The sequence below is a fragment of the Pseudorca crassidens genome, chromosome 9 (assembly GCF_039906515.1).
Source record: "Pseudorca crassidens isolate mPseCra1 chromosome 9, mPseCra1.hap1, whole genome shotgun sequence".
Lineage (NCBI taxonomy): Eukaryota > Metazoa > Chordata > Mammalia > Artiodactyla > Delphinidae > Pseudorca > Pseudorca crassidens.
In genome coordinates this window covers 35,769,450-35,788,354 of record NC_090304.1, presented here as the reverse complement: position 1 = coordinate 35,788,354, position 18,905 = coordinate 35,769,450, and the positions used below count along the sequence as shown (strand labels likewise).

The following is an 18,905-nucleotide window of genomic DNA, read 5'->3' as shown; positions in this document are numbered from 1 at the left end:
GTTTGAGCGAATGATTGAATTTTGGAGTGAAGGGGGAAAGCACGCTGAACTGGGGGCTCCAGAGCTTCACGGAGCTAGAGGAATTGGGTTGGGTCTCGCGAGATGGGCAGGTTTTGCATCGGCATGGTGGCTGGAACTCCAGGTGGGAGGAGAGTTGAGATCCCATGCCCGTGGAGCTCCTCACCTGTGCCGGGCACTGCCCCAGGCACCACACGTGTTCTGCATTCCCAGGGCTCACCTGGGGCCCGAGAGAGCTCGCCAGAGGGTCAGCGAACAACCACTCGTGGTGGCAGAGGTTCAGGTGGTTTGTGGCTGAAAGAGTATCTGCAGGGACTTCCCCGGCGGTCCAGGGGTTAGGACGCTGTGCTCCCACTGCAGGGGGTGCGGGGTTTGATCCCTGGTCGGGCAGCTAAGATCCCACATGCAGTGGGGCATGGCCAAAAATTAAAAAAAAAAAAATCTTCTGGCTGAGTCAGATCATACCCAGGTAGAAAAGACTCCTTGGAAACCTACCGGGCACCCTTTGAGATGAATTAATCATAAAGACACTATTTAAAACACTGAAGGAGTAATTTACTGAAAACTGACTCAGCGTTGTTACCCTAGGACGTGCCAGAGCCAAATTATGTGTGGCAACAACGATCAAAGACCAATTTTCCCCCAAACCAACATGTTCATTTCTTTACAGAAGCCTCAGTAGGTAGGGCTTGTAATTTGAGCCCTTGGTTGTAGATCTTGTTTGGGAGGGTGGCCGCGGGAAATTGGTGGAGAAGGATCCAGTAGCCAGACGGCAATGGGCTTTGAATTCAGGCAAGCAGCATCTCCAGCGGTTCATTTTAAGGGTGACATTAAAGATTGTATTCTCATCCTAGTAAACATTAAGAGGTCAGTTTTCAAAGGAGCACAGCACGTCTGCCAGAATCCACACCCAGAGCCCCTTTCTGCACTCACCCCATTCTGCACTCACCCCACATTTCCTGGAGCTTCTGTTCACAGCCTGGAGTTTCAGGTGTTCAGAAAGCTTTACTGACCCTCCTCAGCACAGGGTCTGAAAGGCCTGTAATGACACTTTCCGGGAGCCAGGAAGCACACCCAGCGAGCATTGCAGATAGATGAATAGTGCGGGAGACCTCCCCAGCAGTGACTCTGGAACTAATGAGCTAACAAGGCATGTAATTAGATTAACACATGTGATCTTAGAGCTGATGATCTACTTTTTAGGACAGTGGAAATAAAGGAGCTGAAAAGAAAGCATTCCACTGAGGAGTTCCAAATTATTATCCCTTTGGAAATATTCAGGGCACTTGAAATAATAGAGCAGAGCACCTTCTCCAGTGGCCATGCCAGCAAGTATGGGCCCTGACAGGTGGTCAGTCTCAGGCTGGGGGTAGGGCGGTGCTGAGCCGAGAGGGTACCTCATTCATCACTTAGTTCTTGCTGTGTTACCTGGGACCGATGCTGCTTTATGATTTCTCTGTTGTGGAAAGGATTTCTTTTTCCCTCCTTTGCATAGCATAGTGAGACGTTCCCATATTACTTTCTTGGCATGTATAGTGACCGGGCCTGCCCTAACCTAATAGGCCAATTACTTCTGGAAGGACCTCCTGTAGCGTTCCTCTTTTTCCTTCAGCTTACTTGGAGAGAAAGAAATCGCACATTTGAGGTTTGCCAAGCTGCCTCCCTCTCCCCAGCTACAGACTTCTGCCATGCAGAGTCCCTACCCCCTCCACCCTGGAGTCATACCCCTCACCTCTGACCACTGGGACCCCAATAAAGCAGATTTTACCTCTGACCCTCCCCTCATTCCTTACTTCTCATTCATTCTTTCACCTCTGAGCTAATGCTACCCTGTTGGTCCCCAAGTGCTAAATTTGTGCAGTTTCTGGGGTGAAATCTCCGAGGCCACCAACATTGTTTCTCACTTGAGCTCCTGACGGCTTGCTAATTAATATGATTTTGGCCGTTGCAGCCTGTGTTGAAGTTGGACCACTTTCCCAGAGGTGGGAAGTCAGACACTCATCCACAAAACCAAGTAAATCACTCGTATGTGAGGGGGAAGACCTCAGATACATCAGGAGCATCTTCCTGTGGTTTGGCATCTAGCTTTGCGGGCTGTGGGCTTTTAAGAGCACTTCCTGGCCTCATGAACAGGGGTGCTTGGATTCCTGATAGAAGAGTTATGTGATTAAGATACCTCAAGTAAAACACACGCTTAGAGCTCTCTGCCTATCACCATGATGAGATGCCAGCTCTGTTGCGAAAGCTGGGAAAAGAAAGCGCTGTTTTCCATCAGGCGGAATACAGGCTTATCTGGAAGAGTGTCGCTTTCTGCTTGTAGATGCCACAACTATCTCTTTGCCCACAGAGCCACGGGAGCTTGCCTTTGAAACATTAGCTGTTCACCCTCGTAATTGCACCATCCTTTAATTTAATGAAAACCCATTAAACCGAAACAATAATTAAAATGAGACATCATCTCTGTAGGAGGTTTGCATATTAAAATCACTGCATTTCAATGCCAGCAGATTTTTATTCTTGAACAGTATTTGAAGCAACATGTAAAAATGATTTATAATGAATAATCATAAACTAGAGAGCTTGGCGGTTGAACATGATGCCTCACTGTTCACTATTGAATTTGAGTAGATGTGGCATGGTCAAGGCCAGTACAGCATTGAAAATGTCTCTCTTAAGCCTGAGAATTAGGCCTGTGCACAAAAGGGAAGTAATTATAATTAGGTTAGCCCACTGCTCCAAACTTTTCAAACAGGCTAGAGAGTGCATGTTCAATATATGGGGCGGTTTAGGGTTTTGGAGGAGCGATGCCCCTTAGATAGGGGAGACCTGGCATTGGAGTGCAGTGGAGAAGTTTAAAGGTTCTTCCTTGTCTGGGGATTAGGGAAGTCGTACAGAAATATACAGAAAGAGCTGGGAAGCTGGAGTCAGAAGACACATCTGTACTTGCTGGAGGTAGGATCTTGGGTGAGTCACTTAACTTGTACACACCAGAGATTCCTTATCTTTAAAGGGAGGTTATTAATGCCTACCTAGTGGTTATTATGAATATGAAATGTGGTCATGTGTGAACCCATTGGCAAATGTTAAAGCTCAGGCTTCCAGTGTGTAGATTTCTGAGCCACCTTTGCAAAGCGTCTCGGAAATGCTGTCCTAAAGAGGCCAGGGAAGGGGAAATACTTCTGGCGCACAAGCTATATGGTAGGCACACTCCATGTATTCATCACTCCTTACTGAGCCCTGCCACGTGGGTGGTATTACCACTGTGTTTACGCATGGGGCAACTCAAGGATGAAGGAAGGAAGCTGAGTTACCCAACCTCTCACAGAGGCTACATGGTGGAGCTGGCATTCAAACACCAGTTGGGCTGAGATGGGTGAACAGGGCAGAGGCGGTGGTGTGCCGTGATTGGCAGTACACAGATCTGAGTTTGAAATCCAGTGACGATACTTAACTCTTAACGATACTTAACGATACTTAACTCTTAACTTAAGAAACTTTCTAAGTTTCTTAACTCTTTGTGCCTCATTTATAAGATGGAGATAGCAATACTGACATCCCTGGGCTGCTGTGAGGATTAAATTAGGAAGTATATTTAAAGTCCTTAGCTCAACATCCAGCACACAGCAAAAATTCAAAGATGTTTGGATGTCGGTCGGTTGGCTGGACCTAGATTGGAGTACCTGGGAGCTCAATAGACTCTGCCCACTTTTTAGTTTAAGAGAAGAGAGAACTGGCCACTCATGCCTCCAGCCATGGCTGGCAACCCCTGCTGACCCGCCCGTTGCCCTCCTGCTGGGCCACAGCCATAATCTGCCACAGCCCCAAGCCTCTCCTGGCAGGGTGGTGGTTGGCATAGCTTGGTACACCCCATCCTCCAGGACTCAGGGCCTGCCCCAGCTGTGTTCCAGATAAACAGTTGGCCTGTTCTTCCTGTGTGGCAGGCACTGTTTTAAGAGATTAACATGTGTGAATCTTATACTAGCTCTATGAGACAGATGCAGTTTTATTCCCATTTTACAGACGAGGAAGCTGAGGCACAGAGAGGTTAATGAGTCCATGGTCACACAACTAGTAAGTGGTGAAGCTGGAATATGAGCCAGTCAGGCTCCAGAGTCTGAGCGCTTAACCGCTGCCCCGCACTGTCCCTTATCGGGAGGATCAGGTCTCTGAGGGGGAGCTCTCTGGTCCTGCTCCAGGTTATTTCCAGCCATGTGTTGCCTCCTGAGCATACTATTCTTTTGCCTCTGAACTGAACAACTGAACAGTTCCCATTCATTTATGTTTGTGTCTTTTTTTTTTTGGCAGTATGCGGGCCTCTCCCTGTTGTGGCCTCTCCCGTTGCGGAGCACAGGCTCCGGACGCGCAGGCTCAGCGGCCATGGCTCACGGGCCCAGCCGCTCCGCGGCATGTGGGATCTTCCCGGACCGGGGCACGAACCCGTGTCCTCTGCATCGGCAGGCGGACTCTCAACCACTGCGCCACCAGGGAAGCCCCATATGTTTGTGTCTTTATTACTAGATGCTTAGCCCCTGGCAGATAAAAGATGTGTTTTCGTCAGTTTTGTGTCCACAGTGCCTGGTTCAGAAGAGTGCTCGATAAAGGTTTTAAAGGTGAAGAATTAATGAGCTAATGGTCGGATGGATGAGTGAGCAGTTCGCAGAGGGCCGGGACCAGGACTGTCCTCATGTCTTTTGTAGCAACCCAGAGAGCGTCCCGTGCTGGGAACAATGTTCTTGCCTGTGCTTGACAAACTTCTGTGCAACTTCATCCACCATGTGGTGGGCATACCTCTGCGTTCTCAGACTCTTGACCGTGAGTGTGGATTAAAATGACACCTGACTTGACTGTCAGTTATTACCAAAATACACCTCAGTCCCATCAGCCTGAGCTGTCATGAGCTGAGGGTCTCAGCTTATGAGAAATGCCCCAGCAGGCCATTCGGGGAGCTGACCAGTCCTCTGCTTTAAGAAGGGGAGTGTTATTCCATGGGAAGCCAGACCTGGTTGAGCTTGGCTGGAGGGAGAGGAGGGGGGAATGTCACTAATTTAAAGAGACATGGTTTCATGATGGAAAGCTGGGTGGTTTATGCTTATTTTCTTCTTTTGTAGGATGCCCTCTTTACTTCTCCCCTGTTTCTATAACAAAACTGATTGTTTTTTCCTTACAATAATTCTGGAAATAATACAATCTAGAAAATTGAGATGTGTGGAAAGGAGAAAAATGTCACCCAGATTAGCTCCCAATGCTAACATTTTGATTGAAGGCCATCATATCTTTCTGCTGTGCATCACCAAATACATTTTTTATATACTTGGTATGACATTCTACATAAAATTGTGTCCCTGTTTGACATTATTGCCTAGGAATTTCCTGTGTTATTCTAGTACCTTTGATATTATGTTATCCTACGTAATTTTCCATTGTATACAGTCTAATTTACAATCATTCCCTGGATAGCTTTTTTGCTATATGATGCAGTCTTCCTCTCCTCCCTGCCCCAGTTTTAATGAGATATAATTGGCATGAAACATTGTATTAAAGTGTACAGCTTAATGATTTGATATATGTATACTGCAAAATGATTACCTCAGTAAGTTTAGTTAACATCCATTGCCTCATATAATTAGAATTCTTTTTCTTGTGATGAGGACTTTTAAGATCTCTTAGCAACTTTTTTTTTTAAATGTATATATTTATTTTTGGCTGCATTGGGTCTTTGTTGCTGTGCGCTGACTTTCTCTAGTTGCAGCGAGCGGGGGCTACTCTTCATTGCGGTGTGTGGGCTTCTCATTGTGGTGGCTTCTCTTGTTGCAGAGCACGGGTTCAGTAGTTGTGGCTCGTGGGCTCTAGAGCGCAGGCTCAGTAGTTGTGGCACACGGGCTTAGTTGCTCCGCGGCATGTGGGATCTTCCCGGACCAGGGATCGAACCCATGCCCCCTGCATCGGCAGGCGGACTCTTAACCACTGTGCCACCAGGGAGGTCCCTTAGCAACTTTCAAGTAGCCAGTATGGTATTGTTAACTACAGTCACCATGCTCTACATTACATCCCTAGAACTTAATTCATCTTATAACTGCAAGTTTGTAGCTTATACAGTGCAGTCTTTTTATTAAAAAAATCTTTATCAGCCTTTTTTTTGTTGTTGTTCTCCTGTCCTGTGATTCAGATAGAGCTGGCATCCATGCTTTACCCCTATCTTTATTATGAGGCATCCAACTGAGATGGGGGTGGAGGGATGAGGGTTAGTGGGGAGACTTGACCACTGGTAGGTTATAGTGCCAGTGTAGGGGGACAGCGTGAAGAGAAAGAGTGATCACAGTTTGCTAACTTCTTAGTGACAAGGGGATGCATTGATATTCCTTACCAGTATTTTTTTTTTGAAGTTCTGAACACTACTTTTAAATGGTTGGCTTTGTTCATCACTGAATTTTTTATTTATTATTTTTTTACATCTTTATAATTGCTTTACAATAGTGTGTTAGTTTCTGCTTTATAACAAAGTGAATCAGTTATACGTATACATATGTTCCCATATCTCTTCCCTCTTGCGTCTCCCTCCCTCCCACCCTCCCTATCCCACCCCTCTAGGCGGTCACAAAGCACCGAGCTGATCTCCCTGTGCTATGCGGCTGCTTCCAACTAGCTATCTATTTTACGTTTGGTAGTGTACATATGTCCATGCCACTCTCTCACTTTGTCACAGCTTACCCTTCCCTCTCCCCATATCCTCAAGTGCATTCTCTAGTAGGTCTGTGTCTTTATTCCTGTCTTACCCTTAGGTTCTTCATGACATTTTTTTCTTAAATTCCATATATATGTGTTAGCATACGGTATTTGTCTTTCTCTTTCTGACTTACTTCACTCTGTATGACAGACTCTGGGTCCATCCACCTCATTACAAATAGCTCAATTTCGTTTCTTTTTATGGCTGAGTAATATTCCATTGTATATATGTGCCACATCTTCTTTATCCATTCATCGGATGATGCACACTTAGGTTGTTTCCATCTCCTGGCTATTGTAAATAGAGCTGCAATGAACATTGTGGTACATGACTCTTTTTGAATTACAGTTTTCTCAGGGTATATGCCCAGTAGTGGGATTGCTGGGTCATATGGTAGTTCTGTTTGTAGTTTTTTAAGGAACCTCCATGCTGTTCTCCATAGTGGCTGTACCAATTCACATTCCCACCAGCAGTGCAAGAGGGTTCCCTTTTCTCCACACCCTCTCCAGCATTTGTTTCTAGATTTTTTGATGATGGCCATTCTGACTCCTTACCAGTATTTTAAAATATTTATAAGAAGAGCTTAGCTCCTCCACCATGATGATCTACTTAGTAAAATTATGGGGCCACCTGAATCTCTTTTTTGAGTCATGTAGTAATTATAAAAATGATTAATACCATGTGTCACAGGGTTCCTTGGGTTTAGTCCCCGAATAGAGGAGTTAAGGATGCTTAGCTGGCTTTACCCTTAGGTGGCTCATTATGTTAATGTACTTTTTCTCAGCAGGTTGGGGTTATAGTTGAGTGTCTTTGGTAAACCTCCTCCGTTGTGTTCCAGGCTTTGGAATCAAGAAATAGTATTAATGCAGTAAACATTTTTCGAGGTTCTACCATGTGCCAGGCAACATGCTGAGTGTATCTGTTGATAAACCTTCCCTGTGGAATGTAGTCCAGTAGGCATGATAGCCATTAATGAAGGGATGACACACAATAAAGTGATTAGACACATAAAGACTTGATATTTACAAGAAGTACAGTGAAGACAACATAGGGAATTCGAGCTGGTCTGGGATGGTCAGGGAAAGCGGGCCTGAAGGAGTAACGATTAAGCTGGTATCCACGGAAGAGAGAAAGAAGAGAGGTCACTGAAGATGAGAATATACCAAGGTGGGAAGGAATATGGCCCTGGGAAGAAGAGGCAGGAGGCTTGTGTGGCTGGAGCGCAGGATGAAGCAGGTGGGAGAGAGGAAAGACAGGCGAATGAAAACGTAAGCAGGAGTGCCAGGCGGATGCTATGGAATGTCCTGATCACCTCTGCTGGGGCAAGACTCAGTTTTATCTCCAGTCATGTTGTGTGACCTTGGGCAAGCCATAAAACTTATGTGTCTCAGTTTCTTTACCTGTAAAATGGGGGATTGTTATTTAGCTCAGGGGTTGTACGAATAGATTGTTCATAAATATTTCCCGAGTGGATACAGTGTCGGGCGCTGGGTATATGATGGTTTGTCCCTTTTCCACAGGCACCAAGCCCTGAGGTCCTACATATTGGCAAACCGTAGACATAGCACAGTGAAGAGTGTAGCATATGGGACCAGCCTGCCAGGTTGGGATCTCAGAACGTGGACTCCTAGCACAGTGTCTTTTAGAAAGTCATTTAAATTCTGTAAACCTTACTTTTCTCATATGTAAAGTAGGAAAAATAATAATGGCTACTCCTAAGATTATTGTAATTAGATGATATGCGCAAAGCAGTTAACCCTGCGCTTGGCACCATCGTAAGCCATACACGTGTTTGCTTTTTATCATTCAGGCTCCTGGAGCTAATGGAGGTTTAATGGGATATTATCGTGAACTTGTTCATGGAGATAGAAATCCTTTACACATTAAGTGGGAGTCTTCTGGTGTCCCTATTACTTTCTGCTTGTGATTTCTGCTGCTTTGAAAGTGCTTGGATCAATAACATCTGAAGTTCTCAAAGAAGGGCCCCAGGACCTAACAGGGGGACATGTGCCTCTCTCCACACAGTAGGAATTGCCCTGTGGACAGTTGGCAGTTCTGAAATGGCAAATTTCCTCTCTACTTAGAAATGAAAAGCCAACTGTCCTTTCAAATTAGCAAGTGTTGCTTTATCTTTCGGGGCCAATCTTAACCACAAGCTTATGTGGGACTCAGGCTAGAAGGAGGTGCTATGTCTATATGGAGGTTCTGCCACGTGTCGAGGTTCTTAGTGTACACATGCTGTGATTACGGAGACGTCGCCTGAATTCACCATCACTCAAGACTGAGGCCAGCTGCCCTGGTGTGTCTGTTTCGTCCTGTTTCTGGCTGCTGCTGTCTTTGCTCTCTCAACTCACCAATCAGTGGAGAGTTCCCTCCAATGTTAGATTGAGTAGATGCTCTCCTGCTGGACTTTTAGTGACAGAGGCTTGCAGAGAAAGAAAAACGCCAGGATAATGGAAAACACCTGGGTGTTCATAGCCTCACAGCGATCCTGCAAGGAATGCCCTCTTCTCTCTATTTCTCACCTGGGTGTTCATAGCCTCACAGCGATCCTGCAAGGAATGCCCTCTTCTCTCTATTTCTCCTGTCTAGTAAATGCTTATTCATCTTTTTTGACTCAGGCTCAAAGTTACGTCCTGTATGATGTCATCCCCAGCCTCCCCGGGTCCCTTCCTTCCTTCTTTTATGCATTGCCCTACTCTGTTTTCACCAAGTAACTGTCTTGCTTATGTAGCTGTCCTGGATGCCAGAAACGGTTTTTACCTTTTTGCTGATACCTGACACAGCGTTAACACAGGTATATGTTTGTTGACATTGAAAATCACCACCCTCCTCACCCTGTAAGTCAGGGAAAATGGAAGTGAAGTTTCTTCTACATTAGGCAGAGAAGAGCTTGTGAACACCCTCGTTTAATTTCTCTCCTCCATTCTTCAGCCTCCTTCCTTCACCTAACACGTTTTTACTGATGCTTCCTCATCACATTAGCATTTTTAGTGTTTCTCGAAAATTGACTAGGTAGAGCTATTTCATCCTAGTGGGGAAAGAAAGGAAATAAGGTAAGGAACATGAAACAAGATTATGGTAAGTGATACAAGGAAATAGTTGATCACAATACATATACTGTGATAAGTGGTCTGAAGGAAGTCACCAAAGTGGCATTTTAGACATTAATGGGGGCCCCGTTGGAGGGAGTGGCCAGGAGGTTGCATTTGCAGTGAGAGCTGGGGGAGAAGGGAGAGGTAGGCAAGAGGCATTTGTGTGTGACTGTGCGGGCCATGCGGAAGAGCCTGATTTTATCCCGGGAGCGATGGGAAGCCACTGGAGGGTTTTAGGCAAGAGATGGAAATGATCCTGATTTCTGCCTTAAGAAGGGCACTTGGGCTGCTGTGTGGAGGATGGAGAAGGGAAGGTAACACGGAGACCAGTGAGGATGCAGTTGGAGAGATGATGGCAGCTTGGACAAGAGTTTGAAGAGTACAGCTGGGAAGAAATGGACAGATGCCAGACATGGGAGCCCTCATGACACACTCTCGGATTGAATACGGAGCGTGTAGGAAAAGAAAAAATTGAGGACAATTTCTAGTTTTTTGGCCTGAGGAAGTAGGTGTTTCCATTTACTAAGACTGGGAACTCTAGGAGATAAGAGAGGGTTGGGGGAGAGAACAAGAGCTCAGTGGGCGAATACAACTTGGTGTTAGATATTCAGATACTGAATATGGAGATGTTCAGAAGGACACTGCATATATGAGTCTGTTACTTAAGGGAGAGGTTGAGGTTGCAGATATAAGTTTGGGGGTCATTGGCCATCTGGCTTGATGATACTCCCCCAGGGAGAATTGAATGAGAGGTGAGGATACCCGTAATTGATGTGATATTAACTCCCCTAGTAGGCATTGCTGATCAATCATGGCCCTCTTTGCATTGGGCCTAAGCTTCAGAATCCTCTAATGAGCTCCCTGGGCAGCCACCGACAATCAGTTGATTCCTAATTGATGGGTAAAGTAGGAAGTAGCAAACAGGAAAAAAAAAGTAAACGACAAAGTTAATCAAGAACCAAGTGTCTTTTCTGGCACCAAATTCTAGGTAAAATATATTATGAGGCTCTTTGCCCAGTAGTAGTAATAATAAAAATAACATTAACAAACATTGGCTAATGATCTCTAGTTTACAGAGTGATTTGTTCATACGTTTAATTGGTTTTGAATATCATCCTGGAGAGTCTTCGGCTAGGATTCTGTAGAAGGCATAAAAGCATTCCCTAAGTGGCTGTCTCTTATCTCAGCCCTGGACAGAAGCTGACAGCATGCCGCTTAGTAGTAAAGTAGTGAAAGCCTTTCTTTGGGCAGAAAGGCAAATGTCATTGAGGTAGGTTTTCTGTGGGTACAGTGTTCTTGGGTTGGGTCCCTCCTTGGAAGAGGACCAACCTTGCTTCCCACTGTGCATAGCCTAGACTTGAACAGCTGCAAGACTGGTGTTCTGTGCTGCAGACTTGAAACAGCAGTGTATAGAGTTATAGGAGATAAAGCTGGGGAGGCCCTGAGAAATCACCTAGTCCAAGCCCCTCATTTTGCAGATGAGAAGACTGAGGCCTGAGGTCAAGAATTCAAGGATTTCTTTTTGTTAAAAACCACTCTTCAGGATGAGGTTCTTCAGGGTCCGAATACAAGTCTGTGATGTTGCTTGGGCCATGCAGCCTTTGCAGTTCTATGTTTTTCTTTTAAAATGTTTTTAATACAATTTTTAAAGGTTACTTTCCATTTACAGTTATTACAAAATATTGGCTATAGTCTCTGTGTTGTACAATACATCCTTGAGCCTGTCTTACGCTCAATAGCTTGTACCTCCCACTGCCCCACCCCTGTGTACTCCCCACTTGTAACCACTAGTTTGTTCTCTGTATCTGTGAGTCTGCTTCTTTTTGGTTATATTCACTAGTTTGTTGTTTCTTTTAGATTCCACATATAAGTGATATCATACAATATTTGTCTTTGTCTGACTTATTTTAATTAAGCATAATGCCCTGCAAGTCCATCTATCTTGCGGCAAATGGCAATATTTCATTCTTTTTTATGGCTGAGTAGGATTCCATGGTATATATATATACCACAGCTTCTTTATCCATTCATCTGTTAATGGGCACTTAGGTTGTTTCCGTATCTTGGCTATTGTAAATAATGCAGTTCTATGTTTTTCAAAGCTTCCTCGGGCAGTCCTGGAGAAATACCCAAGTAGTTACCATTACCATCAGAGGACGTGGTCAGGGCATGAGAGAAGGCCACCAAACACGTCTTTGGTGTTCATTTGTCATCCTCTGAATAGTTTTCTCTAATTCAGCTCCCTTGGTGCCCACTTTCTGCTGCCAGAAAGTGTAGTGTAAAATAGTGATGTAATGCCCAGTTTATCATGACAAGGGTGAGCCGGAAATGAGGGATGTCTCTCATTATGCGGATGTTGCAGAAAGAAAGATTTCTGTCCAGTAGCAGGATTAGCTGGACTCGCACACCTCTGGCCTGCTGAATTGGCCTCAACCTTAATAAACATTTCACGAGGACAGTCATCCGCTGCATGTTTACAGAGGAATTCCAGGCGCGCTGATGGATCATGGGCATGCCTTGTATTTATCCTTTAAGCAAAAGCAGAGTTGTCTGGCATTATTAGCTCTAGTAAATCTCTTTTGGGTACAAGGCAAGGACGGGTTTCCCTAGATGCATTGTGGAGAGAAAGAAGCTGAGGCCACGGGAAAAGGGAAATTAGAGACTGCTGAGTGGCCCTGGATCCTATTAGACTCAGGATTCTCTGAATTTTGGACCCCATTTATCAGACTGCCTCTCACCTTATTTTCAGCAGCTTAATCTGTTTGCAGCAGGCCAGATTGCTCCGTGTCCCATCACAGTTCCTGTCAGAAAATCACCGGCTGGCCAATTGTGAACTTGTCAAAGTGACAAGCGGGCACGGTGGCTGAGACGGCATGCCCAGGCTTTGCCTTGAATGCGCGCAGCCGTGTGGAGTGGTGGGTGGCGCCTGAAAACGGAAAACTACTGACAAGAGGGGAGAAGGGAGAATGTACCGTGGACCCTCTGGACAAGGCATTTTTAACTGTGCATCTTTTCTCCTTTTCCTTCTTGTATTCCCTCTCCTCTTTTCCCGTCTGTATTCCTCCTTTCCTTCCTCTTCTCCTCCTCCATTTCCTCTTCTTTCTCCCTTCTGTTCCTTCTTGACTCCTAGATATAGAAAGGGAGATCCACGCAGCCCCTCACGTGAGTGACAAATTAATTCAGCTGTTCCGGAATAAGAGCGAATTCACCTTTCTGGCCACTGTACAGCAGAAGCCATCCAGTTCAGGAGTGATACTGTCCATTCGAGAACTGGAACACAGGTAAGAAAGAGCTTTCTACTTCTCAAAAATATCTACCTAGCATTCATGGGCTGTACAGAATGCCTTGGAATTTCCTGGAGCTCCAGGAAAATGTTCGGCTTGCTGAAGCCTCGTGACTGTTGAACACATTCATGGACTGACTTTGCCTTAAGATATCTTTCTCACCTATTTTCTATCTCCTGGTAGACTTTGCTCATATAAAACTACATGCTATCCATCAGATTTAGGCCATCAAGCAAGTTACATTTACCAAGAACCTCCAGTAAGCCTTCATTGTGTTTATTTTATGTAGGAACTGTGCTTGACGCTGGGAACATTAAGGTGAATAATACAGAGTGTTTATTCTAAGGATCGCATCACACAAGCTAGTAGGGAATATGGACAAATGAATGTCACGAAGAATTGTAGATGCAGTGCTGGAAGCTTGTGTTTAGGGAATAAAGGTAGTAGGCAATTCTGCTAAGCTTTGTAGTGAGCCAGGAAAAGGTTCAGAGAAGATGATGACTGTATAAGGAAATCAAGTGAGTAGATGTTTGACAGGCTGAATGGGAAGGAGTAAGGAATAGGAAGAAAAACATTCAAGGAAGAGGTTGTGATGATTTGGGGAAGGAACCGGTAAGTGGGTAAGTAGATGACACAAAGTGTGTGGGGTGGGGGCTGAGGTGTTTGAGGCAGGCAGAGATAGGTGGTATCATAGAGGCAGGTGGAAACGAGATCATTCCAAAGCTCTGATGCTGTGTTGAAAAACTTGGACTAAAGTCCCCGTAGATGATGGGAAACTACATAATGGTTTTAAGTTTGAGAAAGGTCACGCTATTTGGGAGTTCAAAGTAATGATTATTAGATAATCTAAGACAAGGATATAAGGTCCTTTCTGGGATATACTGGTGAGCTGTGGCAAAGCAGAGGGTGAGGGGAAAGATTGTGTCCACGAACCTCCATTCCCTTAGAGCCCCTCTGTTGGCCCCTGTAAGCGTGCTGGAAGCCTTCTCCCCAGACCAAAGCTCCTGGACAAGCAAACAGATCTCTTTCTCAGAGAGACTGGCGGTATTTCAGTCTGCTGTCTGTGTAGTGCCCTGGGGGTGACAGCCTGCCAAGGACTGTCTCTTCGACTGTTTTGGTCCCATGGGACCCAGGAGCTGGGCTCCAGAGCCAGGGAATCAAGGGTGTTCCTTGGGTGGCAGCTCTAAAAACCAGGGCACCGCATGGTGTAAGAGCTCCCTTCTGGGAGATACTGACCCTCTGGAGTTTGCAGAGGGAGGATGTCACGGCTGCCAGTCTTCCTTCTGGAGAGGGTTCCAGCAGGTTCCTGGATGTGTGTGTTAGATTAGATGCCTGCCCCTCAGGCCAATGCTTTATTATAAGCAAATGAGCCTCTTTCACGTGAAGTCTGGGCGCCAGAGGCTTCCTCTGATCTGGGCCCCGAGCTGGGTGAGTCCCAGTGTGTGAGCTCTTTTCTCAGGTCATTACAGCCTTGTGGGTCTTGTGGACACGAGCCTCTTTGGTTTTCGCAGCTAGACGTTGTGGAGGATTGTCTCTTAGGTGCAGGTGTTAAGAGGTGGGGTGCCTGATGTGGGGTTCAAACTCTTTGCTTCTTAAGGAGAAGCTTTGGGTTTTAAGTTCCCTACTGACTCTGGGTCTCTGAACTGGGGCTGGGGTTTACAGTGAGATTATGTCTCACCCTATCCTATCTGCTTCGATGCAGTTTTTTTTTTTTTTTTTCCCATCATTTGTCCCATGTGCTCAGCCAGCCTTTAGGTTTTTTCCAGAGGAAAATGTTCCATAGGTAGCTGTAGACTTAGTGTGGAGGACGAGGTGCACTCGGGATCTACCTGTGTCACCATCCTGAACTGGAACCTCCCAGCCAATTTTATTTTTATTTATTTATTTTTGGCCGCGTTGGGTCTTCATTGCTGCGCGCGGGCTTTTCTCTAGTTGCAGTGAGCAGGGGCTACTCTTCGTTGTGGTGCGCGGGCTTCTCATTGCGGTGGCTTCTCTTGTTGTGGAGCACGGACTCTAAGTGCACGGGCTTCAGTAGTTGCGGCACGTGGGCTCAGTAGTTGCGGCATGCAGGTTCAATAGTTGTGGCACACGGGCTTAGTTGCTCTGTGACGTGTGGGATCTTCCTGGACCAGGGATCGAACCTGTGTTCCTTCATTGGCAGGCAGATTCTTAACCACTGCACCACCAGGGGAGTCTCCCAGCCAATTTTAACTGAATACCAGTTTTATATTAATCCATTGAAAATACCGATGAAGCACCTGCTCTGTTCTAAGTGCTGTGCCAGTTTTTGTGGGGAAGTGAAAGAAACGAAATCTAACAGAGTTTGGCAATGTGGGAAGCAAGGCATGACCACGTAAAAAAACTAAAGAATAAAAAAGAGCTATTAATAGAGAAGTAATAGACTGGAGTTACTAGGCAGTGTGTAGCTAACTTCAAAATTATGTGGCTCCCCAAACTTACCCCTGTACCCGTCCCTCCCCCCCGCCCCCGGGGTGGACAGCAGTGGCAGAATGCTGGCCCCCCACAAGCCCACAGAACAGTCGCTGCCTAAGCAGAGGGTGGCAACTGGGGAAAGACAGGTGGGCCCTGGGCACCAGGAGCAACCGGGCCAGTGGCTGAGAACTGGTCCCAGGGAGGTGGTAGGTGGTGGGAGGGAGCTGCACATGAATGGAGGCTCCAAGGGCCCAGTTCATGCTCTACTGTCCCATCGGACTTCACTGACAAAACTCAAAGTCAAAGGTAAAATTACTGAGAATTTCAAGATGGTGACTGCAGAGCATTAACCCCCAAGTGTGGGTCCCTCCTGAGGGCAGGATCCTGTGCAAATGCACTGGTCACATGCCCATGAAGCCAGCCCTACCTTGACCTTGCAGCAGACACGGTGGTGCTCTCCCTTGACCCCCTCACATCTCTTGTGTAGGTTCTGTGTGCCCTTCACCTGGCTTCTATGGGCTTTGCTTCTGAAGATTGACACCTTACAACTTGCCTCAGAGCACTGACCCTCAGCCTCTATAGCCCCTTCACCCTACTATACTGAGAGCGGAAGTGTCTAGGAGTTCACTTCCTCCCCAGGCAGCCTGGAGTCAATGATTGACTCATGAGTGTGGGAGTATGGAAGCCTAGTTCCCTGGCCTTCAATGCCCAGAGGCCAGTCATTCTCTGAGGCTTCATTCATCCCCCAGAGCAACCAGGGATCAGGCTGAGGCTGGGACTTCCCTCCCTCCCTCCCTCCCTCTCCTGGGAGCACTTCCTTAGGAAATCACTTGCTCTCAAATCTTGTCAGGGTCACTACTGGGGAACCAGAGTTCAGATAAACCTTCCCTTTTCCTACTTTTTGATATATCAACCTAGATAGGTAAACTGAGGCAAAAGTGATATAAAGGTGGTAAGTTCACTGAGTTCAGTACATTAAATTGGTGGTTAAGGAAGACCACATAGAAGGGAGACTGCTGAACAGGTAGACTTCTGCAGGCAAGGGAAAGAGAAGGGTATAGAAGCAGGGAGAACAGTGTGGGCAGTCACACGGGGAAGAAATGAAAGAAACGCAATTTTTTTTTTTTTGGTTGTGGGGAGAGGTGCGGAGAGCAGATCATTCGCTGGAGCAGAGGATCTTTCCATGTACATTTTCCACAGAGGTGAGGATCTCAACAGTTCTGCCTCTTTCCAGTGGTTAAGTTTGCCCTCAGCCTCAAAGGGATGTGATGGCCCCTGACCCTTCTGTGGGGATGCAGTCAGCACGGTGAGCTGGTTGTTTCTGGGCCAGCCTGGCAAAAGTGAGCTGCCATATGTGTTGGTGAGCAGGCATGGGTTAGGGTCCACATGTTCCGTAGGCTGGGAGAAACCACAGGTTCTTATTGCCCAAGGGTGGAGATGTCAAGTCAGCCTCAGCTTCACAGACATAGGAAGGTCATGTCCTTGCCCCACTGGCTTTGTGGGGTTGGGTGTGAGGGCTTCCCCAGTATGAGGGCCATACACACGTCCAAGAATAGAGTGTGGGGCATCTTCAAATGCTTCTCAGTGGAAGCAGAGAACTTCCCAAAGCAGGTGAGAAGTGAGTGGAATGGCAACCGATATAGTAGAGCACTGGCTTCAGAGTCAGACATGATAGAGGCTGGAGTCTGACTTCTAGCTTTGCAGTACCCGCTGTTTAATATGTTGGAACCTCAATATCTTTATCTGTAAATGGGGATAATAATCTGTCTTGCAGGATGGCCGTGAGGATGAAAAAAGATAGTGCATGTTAAGTGCACAGCTCTGAACAAATATGTATTTCTTCTCCTTGTCTAATCCTAAGTCTTGAAACTCTATTTTATGGGTTTCTCTTTTGGAATCTAAAAAAATCCATATCTTTAAGAAACGTTTTGAAAAGCCTTTTGTGTTGCCAGGAGAGTCAGCTGAGGCCACCTTCTCTTACTTTCCCGGCAGGATTCTAATAGACCTTAAGGGTCATTGAATGGAAATCATCTGACCATTTTTCATTGTAATAGGAAAACCTCAGGTCTTGACTCAAATGAAATAGATATAAAGAAGTAGAAAATAAGTTCCCCTCCACTTCTGAATTCTGTGGTGCCTTCCTGCATGTTTGTTTAGTCTAATCAAGGCAAGGTATAAAGGATTAACTCTGAATCTGAAATGTACTTGGCTGTGGGTACTAAAGATCTGGTTCCATGCTTAAGGAGATTACCATCTAGTTAAGGAGGCTCTCAGCATGCAAGAAGTAGAGGGGAATATATATTTACGAATTAGGCTTTTTATAATACAAAAGATGTTCCCATCTGTAATATGTGAGAACCTTTAGTCATTTTCAGATTTCTTTTTGTTTTCCAGGGTAACAGTGTCTAGAGCAGCGAATTGCCTTTGTACACATTTGGCATGCACATTTGACCGGGTATAGAAGATAATCGGGCTCTTCTTTATTCAGTAGCAGAGGATCCAGGGATTTGATAGACTGGATTGATAAACTGGAATCTATTAAGGATCTGGGAAGTCAGACACCCAGGTTTTTCTTTTGATTCTCTCCTGTGTGATCCTCATTGCACCTCTCATGATCAAGGTGAATTGAATATGCATTTGCTACAAATAGGATATGATGGGCACTATTAGATTCCTAGCTGAATTTTTTTTCACATTTGGTTTTTTTAGTATATTCGGAGTTGTGCATTTATCAACATTATCAATTTTACAAGTTTTCATTACCTCTCAAAGAAATCCCTCACCTCTTAGCTATCACTCCCCAATCTCCCCAAGGGTCCTCCAGCCTTAGGCAATCACTAATCTACTTTCTGTCTCTGTGGATTTGCCTAAATGGAATCATACAAGGTGGCCCTTTGTAGCTGGCTTCTTTTATTAAGAATGTTTTCAAAGTTCTTTAGTGTTGGTAGTATGTGTCAGTAGTTCATTTCTTTTTTCTTTTTTTTGGCCACACGTTGTGGCTTGTGGGATCTTAGTTGCCCGACCAGGGACTGAACCTGCACCTTTGGCAGTGAGAATGCAGAGTCCTAACCACTGGACTGCCAGGGAATTCCCCAATTGCAAAATAATATTACATTGTTTGGACATACCACCTTTTATTTGTCCATTCATCGATTGATGGGACGCTGGAGTTGTTTCCACTTTTTGGCTATTATGAATAATGCTGCTGTAAGCTTTCTTGTATAAATTTTTGTGTGGACATATATTTTTATTCTCTTGGGTATTTAACTAGGAGTAGACTTGCTGAATCAAGTGGTCACTGTGTTTAACTGTGCAGTTGTCGGACTGTTTTTTTCCAAGTGCCTCCACCGT

General features: G+C 45.6%; 1 protein-coding gene across 2 annotated transcripts in view; it reads left to right on the top strand.

Annotated features, from left to right (window-relative positions):
- Positions 1-18,905, top strand: part of NELL1 (neural EGFL like 1) — an 865,825-nt gene that overhangs the window by 68,585 nt on the left and 778,335 nt on the right. For both annotated transcript variants that reach the window (XM_067749619.1, XM_067749618.1), the window contains exon 3: positions 12,968-13,118. In XM_067749619.1, coding sequence (XP_067605720.1) covers positions 12,968-13,118 — 151 coding nt within the window. The remainder of the gene's footprint in view (positions 1-12,967; positions 13,119-18,905) is intronic.